Source organism: Cavia porcellus, unplaced genomic scaffold (assembly GCF_034190915.1).
Source record: "Cavia porcellus strain 051 isolate PalLab524CR breed Dunkin Hartley unplaced genomic scaffold, mCavPor4.1 scaffold_19, whole genome shotgun sequence".
NCBI lineage: Eukaryota > Metazoa > Chordata > Mammalia > Rodentia > Caviidae > Cavia > Cavia porcellus.
Window position 1 is genome coordinate 40043242 of NW_026947502.1, and position 18854 is coordinate 40062095.

Below are 18854 nucleotides of genomic sequence, written 5' to 3' on the forward strand. Positions count from 1 at the left end.
TTAAAATCTTTCATAACTCAAGTGGTTTGCCTTTCATCTTTATAAATTTAAATAAAATCATGGTCTAATTCACTGAGAAAAAAAAAATGTGCTAGGCATGTTGGTACACACTGTAACCCCAGCACTCAGGAGGCTGAGACATGAACATTGAGGCCAGCCTGGGCTACACAGTGAATTCAAGATCAGCTGAAACTACATAGTGAAACCCTGTCTCAACAACAACGACAAAAAAGGCAGTTATGTGGGGAGGGATGCAATTCCTTGGTTTAGAGTCAAAGAAAAAAAGTTTTAAACATCTCAAGAGGTGAGTCTTAGTAACTTTTCTTCATGAAGGAGACCATATCTGACAGCCGCACATGGAAGGAAAAAGCCTTTATTTTGGCTCACGTTTCAGGGCATCACCAGCTCCAAGGCAGGAAAGCCTGGTGGAAGGGCCTGCGTGGAGGAGAGACACTCACAGCCCAGCAATCATGAAGCACAGAGTGAAGGGAAGAGGCAGGGAGGAAGATAACCCATCCACACCACACCCCTGTGACCCACTTCTTCTGAGCCCCACCTCACCTATAACACCCCCATCATCCAATCACCTCCCAAAGCTCCACCTAGGACTGAGGGAGGCTTTGGGGGGACATTTTGATAAAAACTGTAACAAGGGGGAGGTAATTAAAGTCATATTTGCTCTATTACTCCCATCTGTTTTCCTGTATCATGTTAATGCCTGGTATAGTGCCTAAAATTTACTAGGTTTTTAATAAATGTTCACTGAATATATAAAATTCTCTTTTCATATCAATGAAACGAATACATTCACACATGCATGCTCGCATGCACACATCCCTTTTAAGAGATATAATCTTGCCTAGACTAGCATCAAACTCCTAGGATCAAGCCCTGTTGCAACCTCAGGCTCCTGTGCGGTGGAGACTACAAACACAGGTATTGAACCCAGAGCCCTTGCACTAAGCTGTATCCCTAGCCATTCTTACATTTATTTTCAGAAAAATTCTCTCTAAATTAATAATTTTCCCAGGCTGGGCTCAGACATGTAATACTTCTGCCTTAACCTGGCAGGTGCTAGGATTACAGGCAATTACCACTGTGCCTGGCTACATTCATCGTGACGCAAATTTTTACTTCAGAATGCTGGAATGTAATTTTTTTCAATTCTTTACAGTAAGCAAACAACAACAAAAGAAATATAAGAAAAATCTATGTTGAGGTTAAATCTACTCAGGAAACATAAGTTATTATACTTCTACAGAATATTTTAAGAATAGTAATTATTAGTAACAGTAGTTACGCTCAACATTTTATACTGAAGCCTAATAGTAATCCTAAGTGGTGGATATTAAAATTACCCCCACTTTATAAGTGAGGAAACTGAGGCCCAGAGAGGTTATCTAACTTATCCTGAGTTGCCAGCTCCTTCTTTTGAGCCAGTGGCAGCCATATGGGCCACTGGGAGGAGAAAGAAGTCAGCCTCTTCTTATGAGCCTGGGGCAGTCCTGCGGGCTGGGAGACAAAAAGAGCTGAGTCCCTCTCCACCTCTGTAAGCAATCAGCTGATCCAGAGAAACACAGGCTGAGATCATAGCTACAACAGGAAGAAGTCTGGCAAATTCATAAATATAGAAATGACACACATATAGGCAAATAAGGAGTCAAAAAGAAATCACAAGGGAAATCAGGAAATACTTCAACATCAATGCAAATGAAGTCATATACCACCAACACTTAGGACCTGATTAGAGCATTGTGCAGAGGGAAAGATATACACCTAGATGCAAGTATTAAAAATTCTCATCAATAATGTAAAATTCTCCTGAATAAAGTAGGAAAAAGAACAGTAACTTAAGCCCAAGACAGAGGAAAATAATAAAGAGTAAAACAGAAAAAAGTGAAATAAAAAATCCAAAACAATAGAGAAAAACAACGTAACCAAATCCCTAACCATATATAAAAACTGATACAAAATATAGCAAAAATCTAATGTAAGGGCTTAAACTATAAAACTCTTAGAAAAAAATATAAGAGCAAATGTTGGTAACTGTATTAGGCCACAATTTCTTATGTATGATACAAAGAGTTTAACTACAGGGAAAATAGATAAACAAGATTTTATAAAAGTTAAAATTTTGTGCTTCAATTTGGCTCAGTGATGCATGCCTATCTCCAAAAAAATCTACAAATAGCTGGGTGTAGTGGTTCCTGGCTGTAACCTTAGTACTCTGGGAAATAGGAAGATTGAACGTTAGATCCCAGCCTGAGCAGCTTGGCAACTTAAGGAGATCCTAATAGAGAAAGGGCTGGGGATGTAGCTCAATGCAGAGGCCCAAGGATCGACCCCCAGTTTTACACAAAACAAAGGCAAACTGCAAAATGTTTGTGTGTCAGAGGACACCAGTAAAATGATAAAAAGTCAGCCACCAGTAGAACAGGAGAAAATGTTTATAAATCATATGTCTGACAAAGGCCTAGTACACAGAATATCCAGAATGTATAAAGAAACTTTACAAGTCAGTAAAAAGATACATAAGGATAAAATGGGGAGAGAATTTGAAACTATTATTCAAAAAAGGTACATGGCCTTGTGATGCAATGAACAGCTACTTTGAAGAAAATAAAACATAATATAGCTAGTGCTGATTTAATACCATCTTGTCTTAAAGCCGCACCAAACTATGGCTCTTCTGTCTCCATTGATTTTATCATGTTGTAATTTGCTGTATTTTATCGTATGTGGTAATATAAACAAAAATTGTTATAGGCAAAGAGATAATATAGAAACCATTGATCATTTTTTTCTGTAGGCTGGTTCTAAATACTCTACAATGCTTTCATCCATTTGAATGGTGTTACACAGTCTTGATATGTTTGATGCTATAGCATATGAAGTTATATTCAAATATTTCATAGAAAGAGACACTATGGTAACTACTATTAAGTCGGGTTATTTGGTGGTGAAGCACTAGGTTGCTAAAAGTGTTATGCTTTAACCTGTATTGTTATGTTGTTATGCCCCCTTTTATCTCATCCTCTCCCTTAAAGAGAAAGGATAGAAGGGAAAAGAAAAAAATGCAAGTTGGTTATACCATTAGTGTCACTTAGTTCACTGAATAGGAAAGGTTGTGCTAATATTGATTCTGAAACATAACATACTGGGTGGTTGGGGAGGGAACTGATTGGCAGCAGGTTCTGAGGAATTCTTTCTGCTTTTCCACTGAGGAGGTTCTGGGACTCAGCACCTGTACCTTTTGTTCTTTGGAGAACAGAGCATTAAACATAGTTCTTTGAAGCTCTGTATTGCATACATTGTAACAGAACTCTGCATGTGAGAAGGAATCAGAGTTAAACTCAAAAGTGGAATTTCAAGAACCATTCACTTGTCAGAACCATACCTCTTAGCTCTCTGCAGTACTAATTTGAGTGTTACTTGGGCAGTACCTGCAACACCTCATACTGCTCATGCCAAATATCAGTACCCGGAAATACAGAGCAGGCTGCCCGGAAGTTGCACAAGTCAACCCGCACATGGTCGCACATGCTTATAACCCCACCGCTCAAGAGGTTGAAGCAGGACAAATAAGTTTGAGGCCAGCATGGGCTCTCAGTGAGTACATGGCCGGCCTGGACTACATAGTAAGAACCTGTCACCAAGAAAAGTTATCTCTTAGCCTCTTTGTTCCCTAGTTTCCTCATTTGAAAATAAGGAACAGAGTCTTTGGCCCTACCTCTCTGAACATACTCGATCTCACCTGACAGGAGTCAGTGAATCTTAAGACATACTTCTCAGGGTTCGTGCAGGACTCAGACCCAGCTAACCAATAACACATCGATTTGTTTTTTACAGTTTTTGTTTTGATTATTTTTACATGTGTTTGCCATTCATTTTACTTACATGTGGTGTAAAAACTGCATTCCATGCCATGTTTGAAATGTTCCAAAATCCAGTTCTATTAGTAAATTGCAACGAAGATTTCTACAAAAATGCATAAGCCAAAGAAGAAAGATATTAATTCTGGAGATTAATCACTTGGCGATGATTTCAATTTATACAGTACATGGTGAAACAAAATATCAATATTTTTTCCACCTACTAAAAAAATCTCACGGGAAGATGCTGGCTTCTAATTTAAACTTTCATATTTACACTTGAAATGCACTAAATACGTAAGAGTGAATGCTTAATAAGTACTTGTCTTAAGTTATCTCCATTACTCTAGAACAGAATTTCACAGCTGCAGCACTAGTGACCTTTTGAGCTGGACAATTATTTGTTGTGGTGTCTTATTGGGCACTATAGGATGGTTATCAGAATTAGAGGTCAATAGTAATAGCCACAGTTTCCAAATATCACTTGGGTGCAAATTCACACCAATTGAAGGTCACTGCTCTTTAATGTCTGTCTGACCTGTGAGATAATCCTTATACTAATCTTTGGTAGAGATTAAAACAATTTCAAACTGAGTAACAACAAGGTTTATAAAATTGCATATATTATGAGGTTGTATTTGTAACTTACATGAACTTCAAAAACATTAATGGTTCAAATGTGCGTCTTTCAATAGATTGTATTTTATTGCAGGATACATCTCTAGAAAAAGTAAGAGGAAAATGTTGCCTTGAGTAGCTATTAGATATCTAATAAGTCTGAATTAATGCTAGACTTTAGAATTTATCAAACTGAAAACATATTTTTGTCTAAATCATTATATTCATGTTTGATATTCTGGACCCCAGCCCTGTTTATATTTCCTCTAAGAGGATCACCTTTATGATCTTCATAAATAAAATATACAACTATAGATTGTTTTTCCTTTTCCTTTTACAGCACTTAAAAATATGAAAACTACTATTACCTTATGAGCTGAATAAAATGAAGAGTATGAATCAATTTGATCCATGGATCGGGGGTAAATATAAGTACAAGCCAATGGCACCCAAACACTAATAAAACAAGGCCCGTGTTAGCATGAGTAAATGCACAGTCTTATTACCACTTTTCCTCTGTAAGTGGGATTTTTCTCATTGATGATAGACACAGACTGAAACCTACACAGATTCACATAATCGCACAATTTTATCACTGGAAGGGATTTTGAAGAATGTCTGCTTTGAACTCTCTCCTCATTTTATAGATAACTTCAAACTCAAATAATATGACTAACTGGCAGCTATTTCAAAGACAGCAGGACATATTAGGGTAGCCATTGTGGATTTACTATAGGCTTGTTTTGAAGTCCTTTCTTGCCTTCACGGTTTTGTTTTGATTGTTTCTATTCTATTCTGTCCTGTTTAATTTTTACTATATGTCTGAAGTTATCTGCAGCTGTTGTGAAGACAACAAAGGCATTATGGTAACTATTGTTGATTTTGTAATGTTTTGAAGTCCTGTATCTTTTACACTGGTTTGTTTTGACTGGTTTTATTCTATTTTACCCTCTTTAAAATAAAAAAAAAAATATAGAGACAACTAAATATGTTTAACTTACAAATATCGGAGGGACGACAGGCCTTCAAATGAATTCTTACGTAGTTCAGTGATGTAGTTTTGGCTGAGATTTCTGGAAGATGAAAAGGTGTTTCTGAATCAACATCCTCAGAAACAAAGAATATGCCGCAGTGACAAAGGGTGAGAAAATGAGCACTGTGAGCTCCTGCTGCCTGGAGCGTGTTGGCACAGCATTTCTCAGAGCAACTAAAGTTTCATGTCTAACACAGTCTTCACACCGACAATCCCTTTTCTAGGTGTCTGTTCTACAGAAATACTTGCCCATGTTCACAAAGAGGCCTGAGCAAGGACGTGCATGGAATGATACAGGTAACAAGAAAGCTGGAGAGACCTCCCTCAATAAAAGACCCAACCAAAAAATGGGCAACTAATAGGAACAGACATGTCTCAGAAGAGAAGTCAAAACAGTCAATAAATTCTTGAAAACATTGTTCACCATCTCTGGCCATTAGAGAAATGCAAATCAAAACAACACAGAGATTCTATGGCCATAATCAAGAAATTGGACAAGAGCAAATACTGGTAAGGCTGCAGGGAAAAAGAAACCTTCCTATATTGTTGGTGAGAATGTCGACTAGTCCAGTCACTGATATGGAGACTGTGATATGCAGATTCCATCAAAAGAATAAAAGTAGAAATTTCATTTGACCCAGCTTTTCCCCTTCTCAAGAGTTAGAGAGCAAATTACAATGACCCATGCAAACCGATGTTTATAGCAGCACATTCATAATAGCTGAATATTGGAAGCAGCCTGTATGTCTGTCTACAGATGAAAGGATAAAGAGAATATGGTGTTTAATCACAAGGGAGCACTTCGCTGCCATGAAGAAGGTTGTACTGGAGTTACGTGTAGGAAAATGGATTCAGCTTGAGACCATAGTGCTGAGTGAAATAGATCAGAAACCCAAGCTTAAGCATCACATGGTTTCTCTTATGTGAGAAATGCAAATATAAATAAAAAATAAAAGACAAATAATAGTAAATAGGGAAACAGATTGTTCTTGGAGGGGAAGGAATCAAGAGATGGGGGGGACAGGTAGAGAGGGAAGGGAAAGCAAGTGGAAAAAGGATCTAAGATGTATTATGTGCATGTACCAGGTTCCCACAAGGAACATAAATAGTATGTACTACAAGCATATACAAACAAGAAAAGATCAAGAATTGGCAAAGAAGGGGGGGGGGAAGAGGATGAAAAAATGGGATGGAGATAAATTATGTACATATACCAAGTCCCCAAAAGGAATGCACACGTTATGTACTATGAACATGCACTAATAAATAAATCACTAATATGTGATTTTTATGCACAATGGAGTACTACTCTACACCAATAAAGAAGGATAAGCTTGAGTCAGAAAGCGGGTGCACCTGAGACCAGAACGGTTAAAAACAATACGTCAATCAGACACCAAAGCTTGAATACTGCACGATTTCTATGAGAAACCCAAAATATAAATAGAGAGAAAAATAATAAGAAAGAGGGAGATAGATATTGCTATGGTTTGTGTCTAGATGTTCCCCCTAAAGCCTAATGCAGTCATGCGGGTTATTTATTTACTTATTTTTGAGGTATCTGAATCTAGTCTAGAGTGTGTGATTAATTCATAGTACGGTGCTGGGATTAAAGGTGTGAGTGCTAAGGCTGCCCTAAATGAGGGAGCCTGCATACAGTGTAAGGGACAGGAAGAGGCTTGTCCTCTCTCCCTCCCGGTGGCTGCTTTTTCTGTCTTCTCCCACTATGAATGGTTGCCCCTCCGCCACGTGTCATGCTGCTTTGGAGGCAGCCAATTATGGAATGAAACATCTGAAACTGTTTGTAATGAAGCCTCTTCCCTCCTTAACTTTGGGTGCTGGTATTTAATCTCCTAACAGAAAAGTAAGGTAGTTCTTTTGCAAAAGGGAAGAGGATCCAGACAGGATGGAGGGAGGTGGGAGGGGAGGAAGAAGAGGCGCGAATGGAAAAAGAAAGAAAATACATTATGTGCATATGCCAGCTCCCCGTGAGGAATTAGTCATGTACTAATAAAAAATAAAACTTGGGACAAAGAAAACTGGACATACCCTAAGCATCCATATAAAGAGGGAAATTATTAAGCACTGATGTGTACATACTGTGGAATGTTATGTAGGAACTTTAAAAAAAGGACAACCCTCTATGTTTGGGTAACAAAATAACCTTGAGGTATCAAACGTAGAATTGCAGGATATTACAACTGATGTAAAGAAAGATGACGGTCGAGGCTTCAGGAAGATGGACTGGCAAGCAGCAGCAAATCAACCTCTCTAAGATTTGGTGTCCATACACTGGAATATGGCAATGTGGGGGGAGAGAAGAAGGAAGACTTTAAAGTATTAGTGGTTGATATGATACACAGAATGGAAGATCCCAACAACTCCAAAAGACTCCTAGATTTAGTGATGAAATTCAGTAACATAGGATATAGAGTCCACATTCAAAAATCAGTATCATTCCTGTACACAAACAACAAACTCACTGGAAGAGGAATTAGGGAAAGCTTTCACACCTTTCATAGCAGTATCCAAAAAACTGAAATACTTCCGAATCAATCTCACAAAAGAAGCAAAAGATCTTTACATGGAAAACTAGAGTACTCTGAAAAAGATAAAAAGGAAAATCTGAAAATGAAAAGATATTCCTTGTTCGTGGGAAGGAACAACCATTATAGTTAAAATGACCATACTTCCAAAATTGTTATAAAGATGTAATGCAATCCCAAAACACCAGTAGCAGGCAAACGTGGTGGCACTTACCTGTAATCCCAGCACCAGGGAGGCTGAGGGAGGAGGACTGCCACAATTTTGAGGCCAGACTGGGTTACATAGTGAGTTCAAGGCCAGCCTGAACTACTTAGAAAGACTCTGTCTCAAAAAAATAAAACAAAAACAAAACACAGTAACATATGTCAAAGAACTAGAGAAAACAATCCTAAAATTAATTTGGAAGCAGAAGAGACCTAAAATAGCAAAAGCAATTCTGGGCACAAAGACAATGCAGAGGGACACACAGACCCTGATGTGAAATTATATTATAGCCACGCATGCTAGTGCATCCCCATAATGCCAGTATTTAGGAGGCGAAGGCAAAAGGTTCATTTGAGTTGGGGACCAACCTGGGTCCTTGCTATATGCACAGCATATAGCAAGTTTGAGGTCAGCGTGGACTACATAGTGAGGCCTTGCCTCAAAAATAAATACCAAAAAAAGGTACACTACAAAACTACCATGATAAAAACAGCAAGGTACTAGTAGAGAAAAACACACATGAGGATCCATGGAACAGATTAGAAGATGCAGAAACAACTCCAGACACATTCTGTTATCCTCTGTTTGACAAAGGACCAAAAACCCTCCGGGGAAAAAGGTAGCCTATTTAATAAATGAAGTTGGAAAAACTGGCTTTCTGCATGCCAGAGATTAAAACTAGCCCCATATCATTCACCACACACTAAACTAAAATCAATATAAAGCAAAGATCTAAATATTAAAATGAGATCACTAAATCTATTGGAAGGTAAATAGGTTTAACTCTTGGAGATACAGGTGTAGGCAGACTTTATGTATAAAACCAAAGAAATATCACAAAGAATTAACAACTGGGATTACCCCTTATTAAAAAACTTTCACAGGCCAGGTTTGGAGGTGCATTTCTGTAATCTTAGCATTCAGAAAGCTGAGACAGAAGGTTCCTCATGAGTTCAAGGCCACCCTGGACTACATAACTGAATCCAAGGCCAGCCTGCACCACCTAGCAAGTCCCTGCCTTAAAAACAAACAAACAAAGCTTTTATACAACAAAAGAAACCACAGAGAGAGGCCCCAAAGAGTAGGAAAAACAATTTTGCCAAACAAAAAGAGTACTATTTCAAACAAAAGAGTAATATCTAGACTACGTAAAGCACTCAAAAAAAAATCAGACCCTCAATTTTTTTTTTTTTTTTTTTGGTTTGGTACCGGGGATGGAACTCATGACTGCGCGCTTGCCAGGTAGGCGCTTACGCCGCTGAGCTATCCTCGGCCCCCTGCCCCAAATTTAAAGGCCCAGTGAAAAATGGGTATCTGAGGTGAAGACAGGTCTTAGATGAAGAAGCAGAAATAGCAGATGAAAATATAAAAAATGTTCAACATAACCAGTCATTCGACAGACGCAAATTAAAACAACACTGAGGGCTGGGGATTTCACTCAGTATTGTAAGTACCTGCCTGGCAATCCCAAGGTTGTGAGTTCAATTCCAGTAGCACTAAAGAAACAAATACAATACAATACAATACAGAAACTCCATCTCATCCCACAAAAACTATTATCAAGAAATCAACCAATAACAAATGCTGGTGGAGCTATGGGGAAATAGAAACCCTTCTCCACTGTTGCTGGAATGTAGACTGATATAACCGTGTGGAAATCGGTATGGAGATTTCAGAAAACTAAAGCTCAAGGTTCCATTTGACCCCGCTATTCTTCATATCTTCCCAAAAGAATAATAAAAGCACCATGCAACAGTAATACATACACACTCCTGTTTATAGCATCATAATATGTAACAGCTAAATCTTGGAAACAGCCCAAATGCTCATCGGTGGATGAACAGATAAAGAAGATGTGGGTATAACTGCAGAGTACCGCTCTGCCATAAAGAAGGAGAACCTCGAGACATTGCTAGGTACTTGGTTGCATTTTGTGACCGTAGCCTTAAGTGAAATATATTGGACACACATGTTTACACCCTGCACCGTTTCTCAGGTGTGAGAAACTGCAAGGGGAAATAAGGATCAAAATGTACACTCATGATAGTGAAGTGGGAAGAAAATGTTCAAATGGGGAGGGGAACAACAAATAGAGGGAGGGGGAAAGAAGGAAGTAAAAAGAACGAGGAATAGAAGCAAAAATGGGGAGTCAGGGGTGCAGCTCAGTGGTACAAGCGCCTGCCTGGCAAGCACAAGGTCGTGAGACTGCTCCTCAGTACCAACATCACCAGAGAAAAGTAAAAATGGAATTAAAGCTTTTGTGAATAGGAGAGGAAGACAGAAGAGAGGCTGAAGGGAGAGGAGGGAGTGGGGAAAAAGAAGAAAGATATATTATGTGCAGGTACAAATCCCCTGGGGCTATTATTAATTCATTTTTTTCAAATATGTATTATTTTAAAGAGAAGAAATAAAATTTCAAAACAATCATTGAGGGTCAAGAGTTGTATATATGTCTGACATTGTTCTCTTCAAATCAGTTACTCAAAATACATTATATGTTACTCAGAGTACAAGACATCTGCATTCAATTGTCCAAACAATAGTAGCACAGATTTCTCTTCAGTGAGATTAGAGAAACCAGTAGGATAACTTTCTCAACTATTATATCTACCTAGCTAGCTATACTTTCTTTCAGCTTCTCACACTAGTGAGACAATAAAATTTCCAACAATGTCTATGAAACTTAAAAAATAACACTAAAAAACAATTGAGTTGCAGAGCTGGGGTTTGAACCTAAGGCCTCACACATCTAAGCAAGTGTTTCACTACTGAGTTACACTTCCAATTCCCACAAATTCAATTTTCAGCACATTCACAGAATTTCAGTAATGTGAGGTAAATATGAGATAAGAGGGCAAGTACCATTTTTCAGAGGTTCGCCTGAAAATTCAGGACCAAGAAGTATCTTAAAGTGATCTTACATATTTGGAGGGAATATACTCACAGTTTCTCGGCCCAATGATATGATTCCCATGTCTTTTCTGGAAGATCATGAATAGCATTTCCTTGGAAACTTCTGTGGAGAAATAGTTTGTATCTTTGAGTAACTAGGAAAAGAATCATCAGAATACGTAAAAGAATCCTGGCAACCTGGGGGATATGGAAACAGATAAGATAGCTGTTTTTTAGATTTCCAGAGCAAACAGCGTCCTCATTTATACAATAAAAATAAAAGTATGAAAGTCCACTTGCACAAAAGATGAGCCTTCTCCTCCAAAGCTGAGCTTCCTATCAATCCAATCTCCTGGATAAATAATGCCTGTCAGTCATTTTTAACGTATTTTCCCCAAATCTCTGTGTCTAAGGTGACTCCTATAAACCAACAAGAAAATGAAAAATAATTCCAAAGAAAAATGGGCCAAAATGCATCATTATTAACAAATAATAATAAAGAAAGGGTACTGGCGCCAATGCTTTGGCTCAGTACTCTTTGTGGAAGCTCTGCAGGCAGTGGAAGGATAAGGGCAAGAGCAGCGTAGAGGAACTAACGTGCTGATGTGGAAAAACCGCTTGGACTTGATGTACAGGAAAAAACAGGAACCACCAGGCAAGGAGTAGGCCATCACCTTGTCAGGGCAAAAATTGCAAAGGAGAAGGAGGAACTCACACAAAACTGGCACCACAGCTTATCTCCTGTGTGACAGGGTGAGGGAGACAGGTGGTCAAGCACATAAGGGTATGGATCTCACATTATTCCATACACATCTCTAACTCCTTTTTAAGGGAGGTCTATCATGCATTGACAACAGTTATTAGGTCAGGAGTAGGGGAGCACGTCTGTGATCACAGCACTCAGGAAGCTGAGGCATGAAGATACCGATGAGCTTGAGGCCAGCCTGCCTCGAACCAGGGCTCAGTTCCCATTTTGCAGAAACTCATTTTAATCCCTCAGCAACAACTTTCCTGTTCAGTTTGCATACACTTTTCCTGAGGATGGCGGGAAAGCAATCAGTCTGCTCATGCGCCTAGTGAACATTTCCACGTGACCAGATGCATTCTCATTGCTCTGCGCTCACCACGGCCTCAAACAGAACTTGTGCCCCTCAAGCTGGCTCTCCTCCCTGCTTGGGCTGCCACCTGTGACTCCTCCACCACTCTCAGCTCCACACAGCGTGGAGACGGGAGCTCACCGGAGTTCGCACTTCTCTGTTCACCCTGCCCTCAGCTGTTTTACTGGCCACTTGGTCACGCAGTGTTCCAGTGTTCGCCCACTCTCACACCAGCACTCTGCTCAGCCACTTGTCACTTATCACTTATCCCCAGGCTCCTAGAGCTTCTAGGTCCCCCTGAATTCAGCCTTCCCTTCCAGATGCCTCCACATATGCAGTCTAACAGGGTCCTCCTGCTCCAATCATTTTGCCTTCTAGCTTGAAAATTCTCATTGTCTTTCTGTGTGTCTGTCTCTCTAAAAACCCTAAAGTTGATACTCAAGTTTCACAATGTGAAATAATATGTCATTGCTTCCTAACCCAGTTCTTGCCAAGCAGACTGTCCCATCCAGCCGTGTTCATTCCTGCTGCCATGCCTTCGGGCTGGCCTCCGGTGTTTCCTCAACTTGACAATTGCAGCCACTCTAAGCACCAGCTAAGGTTTGACAGCTTTCCCTGAGCATCATACTTGTGGTTCCAGATTTCGGAGAATCACAGCTCCTGAGGTCTGCATCCTCTTCTCCCCTTATTATACACACCACCTCCCTTTTAATGTTTTCCCTTTCCTATCATTTTTCATGTTCTGGAGAAAATGGTATTCTTATGTGTCCTCCAGTGTACCTCCTGATCTGGACATAACAGGATGCTAGATATAGAAACCAACAGACAAAGATGATTTCTGCACATAATTCAGGTACTAAATAATACTAGTAGCAGCCAAAATTCATCTATAGCCATGGTGCTAAATCTCACAGTCTTGTGAAATGGCAAATACTGTAATTTCCATTATTCAGATAAGGAAGCTGAGTCACAAAGCTAATAACTATACAAAGCTAATGAAAGAGATATCTAGGTTAAAACCCATGGAGTCTGGTTCCAGAATCTGTTCTTGGGGGAGGTGCAAGAGATTGAACCTGGACCCCGCTGCACGTACTAGACAAACACTCCACCACTGAGCTACACACCCAGGACCAGAGTCTACAACACTCACTTTGTTATATTGTCTCTAAGAAAATAGGTATGGGGCTGGGGACTTAGCTCTGGGGTGTCAGTGCCTGTCTGGCAAGTGCAAGGTTGCGAGTTCAATCCCTGGTACAAAAAAAAAAAAAAAAAAAAAAAAGACAGAAAATGAGTTATAAAAGGGTTAGAGCAAAGGTGGGGGAGCCGGGTTAAACAATGGTGTGTGGACTAAGTAAAAATGGGTAAGGACAAAGGGAAAGAAGCACAAGTACAAAGGAGAGTGGAACAAGGAAAATTTGGAAAGAAAAATGTAAAAGCAGAAAGTCAGTCAGTGGGAACTGGGGAGATGAGGGCTGCCCACGAAGGCCTTGGAGAAAAGGCTGCCACATCAGGCAGACTGTAAAGTACAGATGAAGCAAATTCATTCTTACAAGACTGTGAAAGTGTTGTTGATTTCGGGCTCTAGTACAGGAACTCGGTGAAGCTTCTGGGTTGGACTGAGACCAACACACGACAGGGTATGCTTTCTGCAGGTGCAGAGCTCACATGTCTTGGTTGTTCTGGTAGTGTTCTGGTTTTTTTGCACAGTTAAAGCCTTCTCGGGGGAGTAATTTCCAGAATACGGATTTATGGTATTTTCCGCATGCCAAGGTTGAAGCATGACAGGAATTAGGCCTGGGCTCCAAGTCTGCACCTGGTCTGAATATGCAAGGGTGACCTCAGGGTGCATTGGTGAAGGAGCTTCAGTCTTCTGCAGGGCCACAGAATGCTCAGCCTCTGTAGAAAGTCCCGAACTTTTGGCAAAGCTTATATCCAAAGGGTGAACAAGCGATATTGGATGCTGAGCTTGGTCCAGACCTGGGGTGGGACCTGTCATCCCAAATGACAGCATATGTTGAACTATAGGCTCCAGAGATGCCTCTCGAGATTGATATGGTATCTCTGCTCTAACTGGGTAAACTGTATCCTCTGAAGCAGCCAGAGAAGCCATGGAATGATCCAGAGGCACAGAGTAAGCCATGACAGGAGTCAGATTTGGATACCAATGTTGCACTGGGTCTGGTTGTACAGGTGTCACCTCAGGGTGCTTCTGAGGAACAGTTGTGGTGCTCTGCACAGTCGTAGAATATTTACTCTCTGTAGTAGGTTTGGGACTTACAGTAAACTTTGTGGTCAGTGCTTGTAGTATGACACTGGGTGATGTTGGATGCTGAACAGGGTCCTGCCCTGCCCTTGGAAGTGTTATTTCATGTGGCACTAAGAGCTCAGGTATATCTCCCTCAGGAGGTTGTTGAGCCTGAGTGGGGTTTGGCTGCCACACTGGAGATGATTTCTTGGGAAGCAGAGGTTTGGCCTTCTTGGAGAACTTTAGTGGCAGACGCAGGACTTCGTGCTGTGATGCAGCAGAAATTAACTCTTTTGGAGCATTTGGAGTCTGCCCTTTGACTCCTTGCTGAGCCGGAGAAGACTTAGATTTTTCAGAGAACTCTGCATGCTGGAAAGAGGGGCCAATTTGGACGAGAGAGAGTTCAGTAGGAACTTTAAGCCGATCTTCCTGATAGATGACAGAAGCCTCACTCTCAAGGATGGGCTTTGCAGGTGCAGTAAGCTCCAGATCCACATGTGTCACTGGGGTTTGAGACAATACTGAATGCTGATGTACAAGTGAATCTGTCATGCTAGCTGCCAATGGAAGAGCACTACCACCCTTGCTCCAGGGCCCTAGAGGCTCAGCTGAGAGCTCTTGCTGGATCATTTGAAGTGTGGCACTCACAGCAGGCTTTGAGGGCAGAGCTAAGCTCTCCTCCTGTCTTAGAGAATGTTCAGGAAGCTCTTCAGAGTGAACTGGGATCACTTGATCCACCAGAGAATAGTCATCAGTTACCAAAGAGTTTGGCTGCTGAGCTGTAACACTTTGCTGAACTTTCCAAGGTTCAAAGAGTGCAGACAACATGGAGGACAAATCTGGGGCCATTTGCTGGGAAGATTCAATCTTCACAGGCTCCGGAACTGTAGTAACTTCCATATCCAGAGGCTGGACTCTAAGGGTGAGCAGCTTATAATGGAGACCAGCATCCTCATCTAGAGGCTGAAATGTCACCTCATGATGTGGGGTTTTAGCCATACTCTGTGGAGAAGACTCTGGACCTTGAGCCTCTTGCTGGCCTGGGAGTTTGACTTCACAGTTCAGTTTTGCAGGTTGAGCTCTGTCCAGCAGGCTGTCTGGAGGTTCAACCTCCCCCACTGTCTCAGAAGGGGGAACTGCCTGGTCCTGGAAAAGTTCAATTGTCTTAGGGAAACCTGAAGGTGGAGAGGGGGCCTCCTGCTCACAAAGAGATAGTTCCACCTTCTCAGCATGTGCTGCAGGCTGAGCTGGGGTCTCCAGCTGGCTTTGGAAATGTTCAAACTCTCCAAGATATTTAGAAGGCTGAGCTGGCTGTTTCTGCTGCCTGACAGAAGGTTCAAGGACCACAGGAGGACCTAGACGCTGAACCGGGACCTCTTGATGGGCCACAGAAGATTCAACCTCCTTGATAGGCTTTGTAGTTATGATAAGTTCTGCATATGCAGGCTTAACTCCAAGAGTAGGCCGGTCATTATGGTGATCTGGAGACTGAAATATCACTTTGTGGTACAGCGGAGTTTTAGCCACACTCCGTAGAGAGGACTCTGAAGTTTGAGCATCTTCCTGGACTGGAGGTCTGCCTTCATTAACAGACTTTATAGGCTGAGCTGTGGCCTCAGGCTGACTCTCTAGGTACTCACCTTCTTCAGTCACCTCAGAAAAAGGAACTGGATTCTTCTGCTCACTAGCAGAAGGCTCCTTTGCCATAGGAGGACCTAGAGGTAGAGGGAGAATCTTCTGTTGGAATACAGTTGTTTCCACCTCCTCAGGATTCTCTGGAGATTGCCCTGGGGACTGCAGCAGCCTGAGAGAAGGATGAGTCTCCTTATCAGTTTCCACTACGGTTGCCACTACCTCCGTATCCACAGGTCTAGAGATTAAATTGGGCAAATGCCGGAGATGAGTTTCCCTGCTACTTGCGGATGGAACATTGAACTCCTGATTCTCTGACAGCTGATATAAACCATCCTCAGTAAAAAGCTTATGGTGACGTAGGGCCTCCCACTGGGTTAAAGAAGGTAAGACCTCTTCAGCAGGCTGTGAATGCTCACATGGGCCTTTTCCCAGAGGTAGAGAGGATTGGACTTGGGGAGCCTCTAGATTTTTAGTCCAGGCCTCCACCTCGTATTGTGATGATTTCTCATGCTCACAGGGATGTGCAGGCTCATCTGGGTTCTCCAGATATCCCAAATGTAGGCTGTCATGATCAGCTTTATCCATTCTCAGATCTACAGTATCGTCCTTCAAGGTTTGTTTCTGATGCTCAGGATACTCTGATAGATAAGGAGCCCCAAAAACCTCCTTAGCAAGTTGCCAATGCCGAGCTATACCCTTCAGTTTCAGGGGTGAAACAAAGTGTGATGCTGTTGAGCTCTTAGTCACTAGAGGTGGAACATGTACTTGTGACTGGTGGTCTGCAGCCTGCTCTAAAGGAGAAGTCTCCATCTTTCTTTGGAGTTGAGGAGGCAGAGCTAGGTCTTCATTCTCATGCCCGGCTAGCATTGGATGCACTTCTGGGATCCTCTGTGGCCTAACCAACTTGTCATGCAGACCCTGATGTGGAACAGCAAACTTATCTGGATCTGGCAGTGACTCTCCAGTCGACTCCTCAGGTGTAAGCAAATTCTTCATTGGTGCAGAGGATCCTGGGTAATCCATTTCCTCTGGATCTGCTGGAACCGTAGGAGCATGGAGTGGTTTAGGTGAAGGACTGGACATGTAGGGCAAAAAGAAAAAATTAGGGCCCAACGGCTCAACGTCCCTCTGGACTGGCAATTGAGCCCATTCTGGATGTGGGACTCCCATGACCACTAGCCACAACTGTGGCCAAATCATGAGCCCTGGAGCCCAGAAGGGCAATATAAACATCATAGGATAAGGCTTGGTCATGAAGACCTAGGCCAGTGGTGTTCCAGAAAAACACTCGCTGGAATGTTTGTGGTGGCACTTATATTGCCAGTGCCTTCGTAACCATGTACATTGTGTTCTGCCCCACCATTTGTGACATCATTGTTTAAGAAACAATTAGGTTCTGGCCCAGATGGGCTTACCATGGCCTCAGTGAGCCTTTTGCTACACTGGCCAGGCCCAACTCCCTGCCTCCAGCAGAGGTGACAGCAGTGTGCCGCAGGGCTACTCCCCATATCGAGGCAGGATTTGGGCCTCAGACTTGGGTAATGCTGTGTCTTCAGCAGCCCCTTGGGTGGGGCAGGACAGAGCTCCATGAAAGTCACAGGGCTGGGCCTCTGTACACTCAGAAGTAGTAACCCAGTCCAGCAACTTAAGCTTTTCTTGCTCCAAGCCACAATCCAGGAGAAATCCTTCCTCCTTTAGGGATACAGGTTCTAAGAAATCCAGCTAACCTCCAGAACGAGGTCTAGTTAGGGCAACAGACAGGAGAATACACAATATGATGGCTTATTCCACAACGTTGTCATTTGCTCTATTCTCTATCCAGTTCCATGTTTGGTGATTCATTTCCCTCTGTTAGGCTGGGGCTGCATATACTCTATGGTGATGCGTAGTGCTTGCAGGAGGGGTTTTGGAGGTGAGCAATTGGATCTGAGAGAAAGGATTTGAGTCAGTTCTTTCCATTAGCATGTGAGAACTCTCTCTACCCTACCATGCCTCAACACTTCCATCTAGACGTGACAGTGCCCTTTTTCACACCACACATGAGAAGACACTTAAAATGTTCAAGTCCTCAAGTTAAATAGTTCTCTTGAAACACTGCTATAAACCGACTTCTTTCACAGTCCTTCTTCAACCATTTATTACTTGTCTTTTACCTGACACAACCCAGGCATGGGAAACTCAAGAAGAGGCTTGATTCATCCTCTTACCTCTCCTGGCTTGCACATAGTAATGTTCTTTTTGTTTTGTTTTGTTTTGTTTTGTTTTGTTTTTTTGTCTTTTTCGTTTTTATCGGTACCAGGGATCAAACTCACGACTGCCTGCTTGCAAGGCAGGTGCTTATGCCGCTGAGCTAAATCCCCAACCCCAGTGACGGTTTTAAAATAGAACTGATTCCAAAAGTCACCTCATTTAGGGGGATTTGGTATTAAAATCTGATTTTGAAAATCAGTAATAACTTGCTCATCTCACATTCTACAGGAAGCTACATGCCTTAAAGTTTAAAGCTTCCTCGACTTTTTGTTTAAATTCAACTACAATCTTTCTTTAACAAGAAAAAACTTCAGGTACTTTTCTACAAGACCACTATGTTCTCTACCTTTTCAAACACTTCACAACTTTTCAGTCAAAAATTCCCAAATTAAGTCGCACTGCCATGGAACAGGTTTTTGCCTCTTTCTAAATTTCTTAAATATAGTAAATAGTGACAATTT

The 18854-nt window shown here is 41.6% G+C and overlaps 1 protein-coding gene across 1 annotated transcript in view; it reads right to left on the bottom strand.

Annotated features, from left to right (window-relative positions):
• Positions 1–18854, bottom strand: part of LOC134471643 (leucine-rich repeat-containing protein 37A2-like) — a 53998-nt gene that overhangs the window by 13910 nt on the left and 21234 nt on the right. Inside the window, exons 2-5 of the mRNA XM_063230961.1 lie at positions 11219–11290; positions 5492–5563; positions 4522–4593; positions 3898–3978 (exon numbers count right to left, since the gene is read on the bottom strand). Coding sequence (XP_063087031.1) covers positions 3898–3978; positions 4522–4538 — 98 coding nt within the window. The 5' untranslated portion in view covers positions 4539–4593; positions 5492–5563; positions 11219–11290. The remainder of the gene's footprint in view (positions 1–3897; positions 3979–4521; positions 4594–5491; positions 5564–11218; positions 11291–18854) is intronic.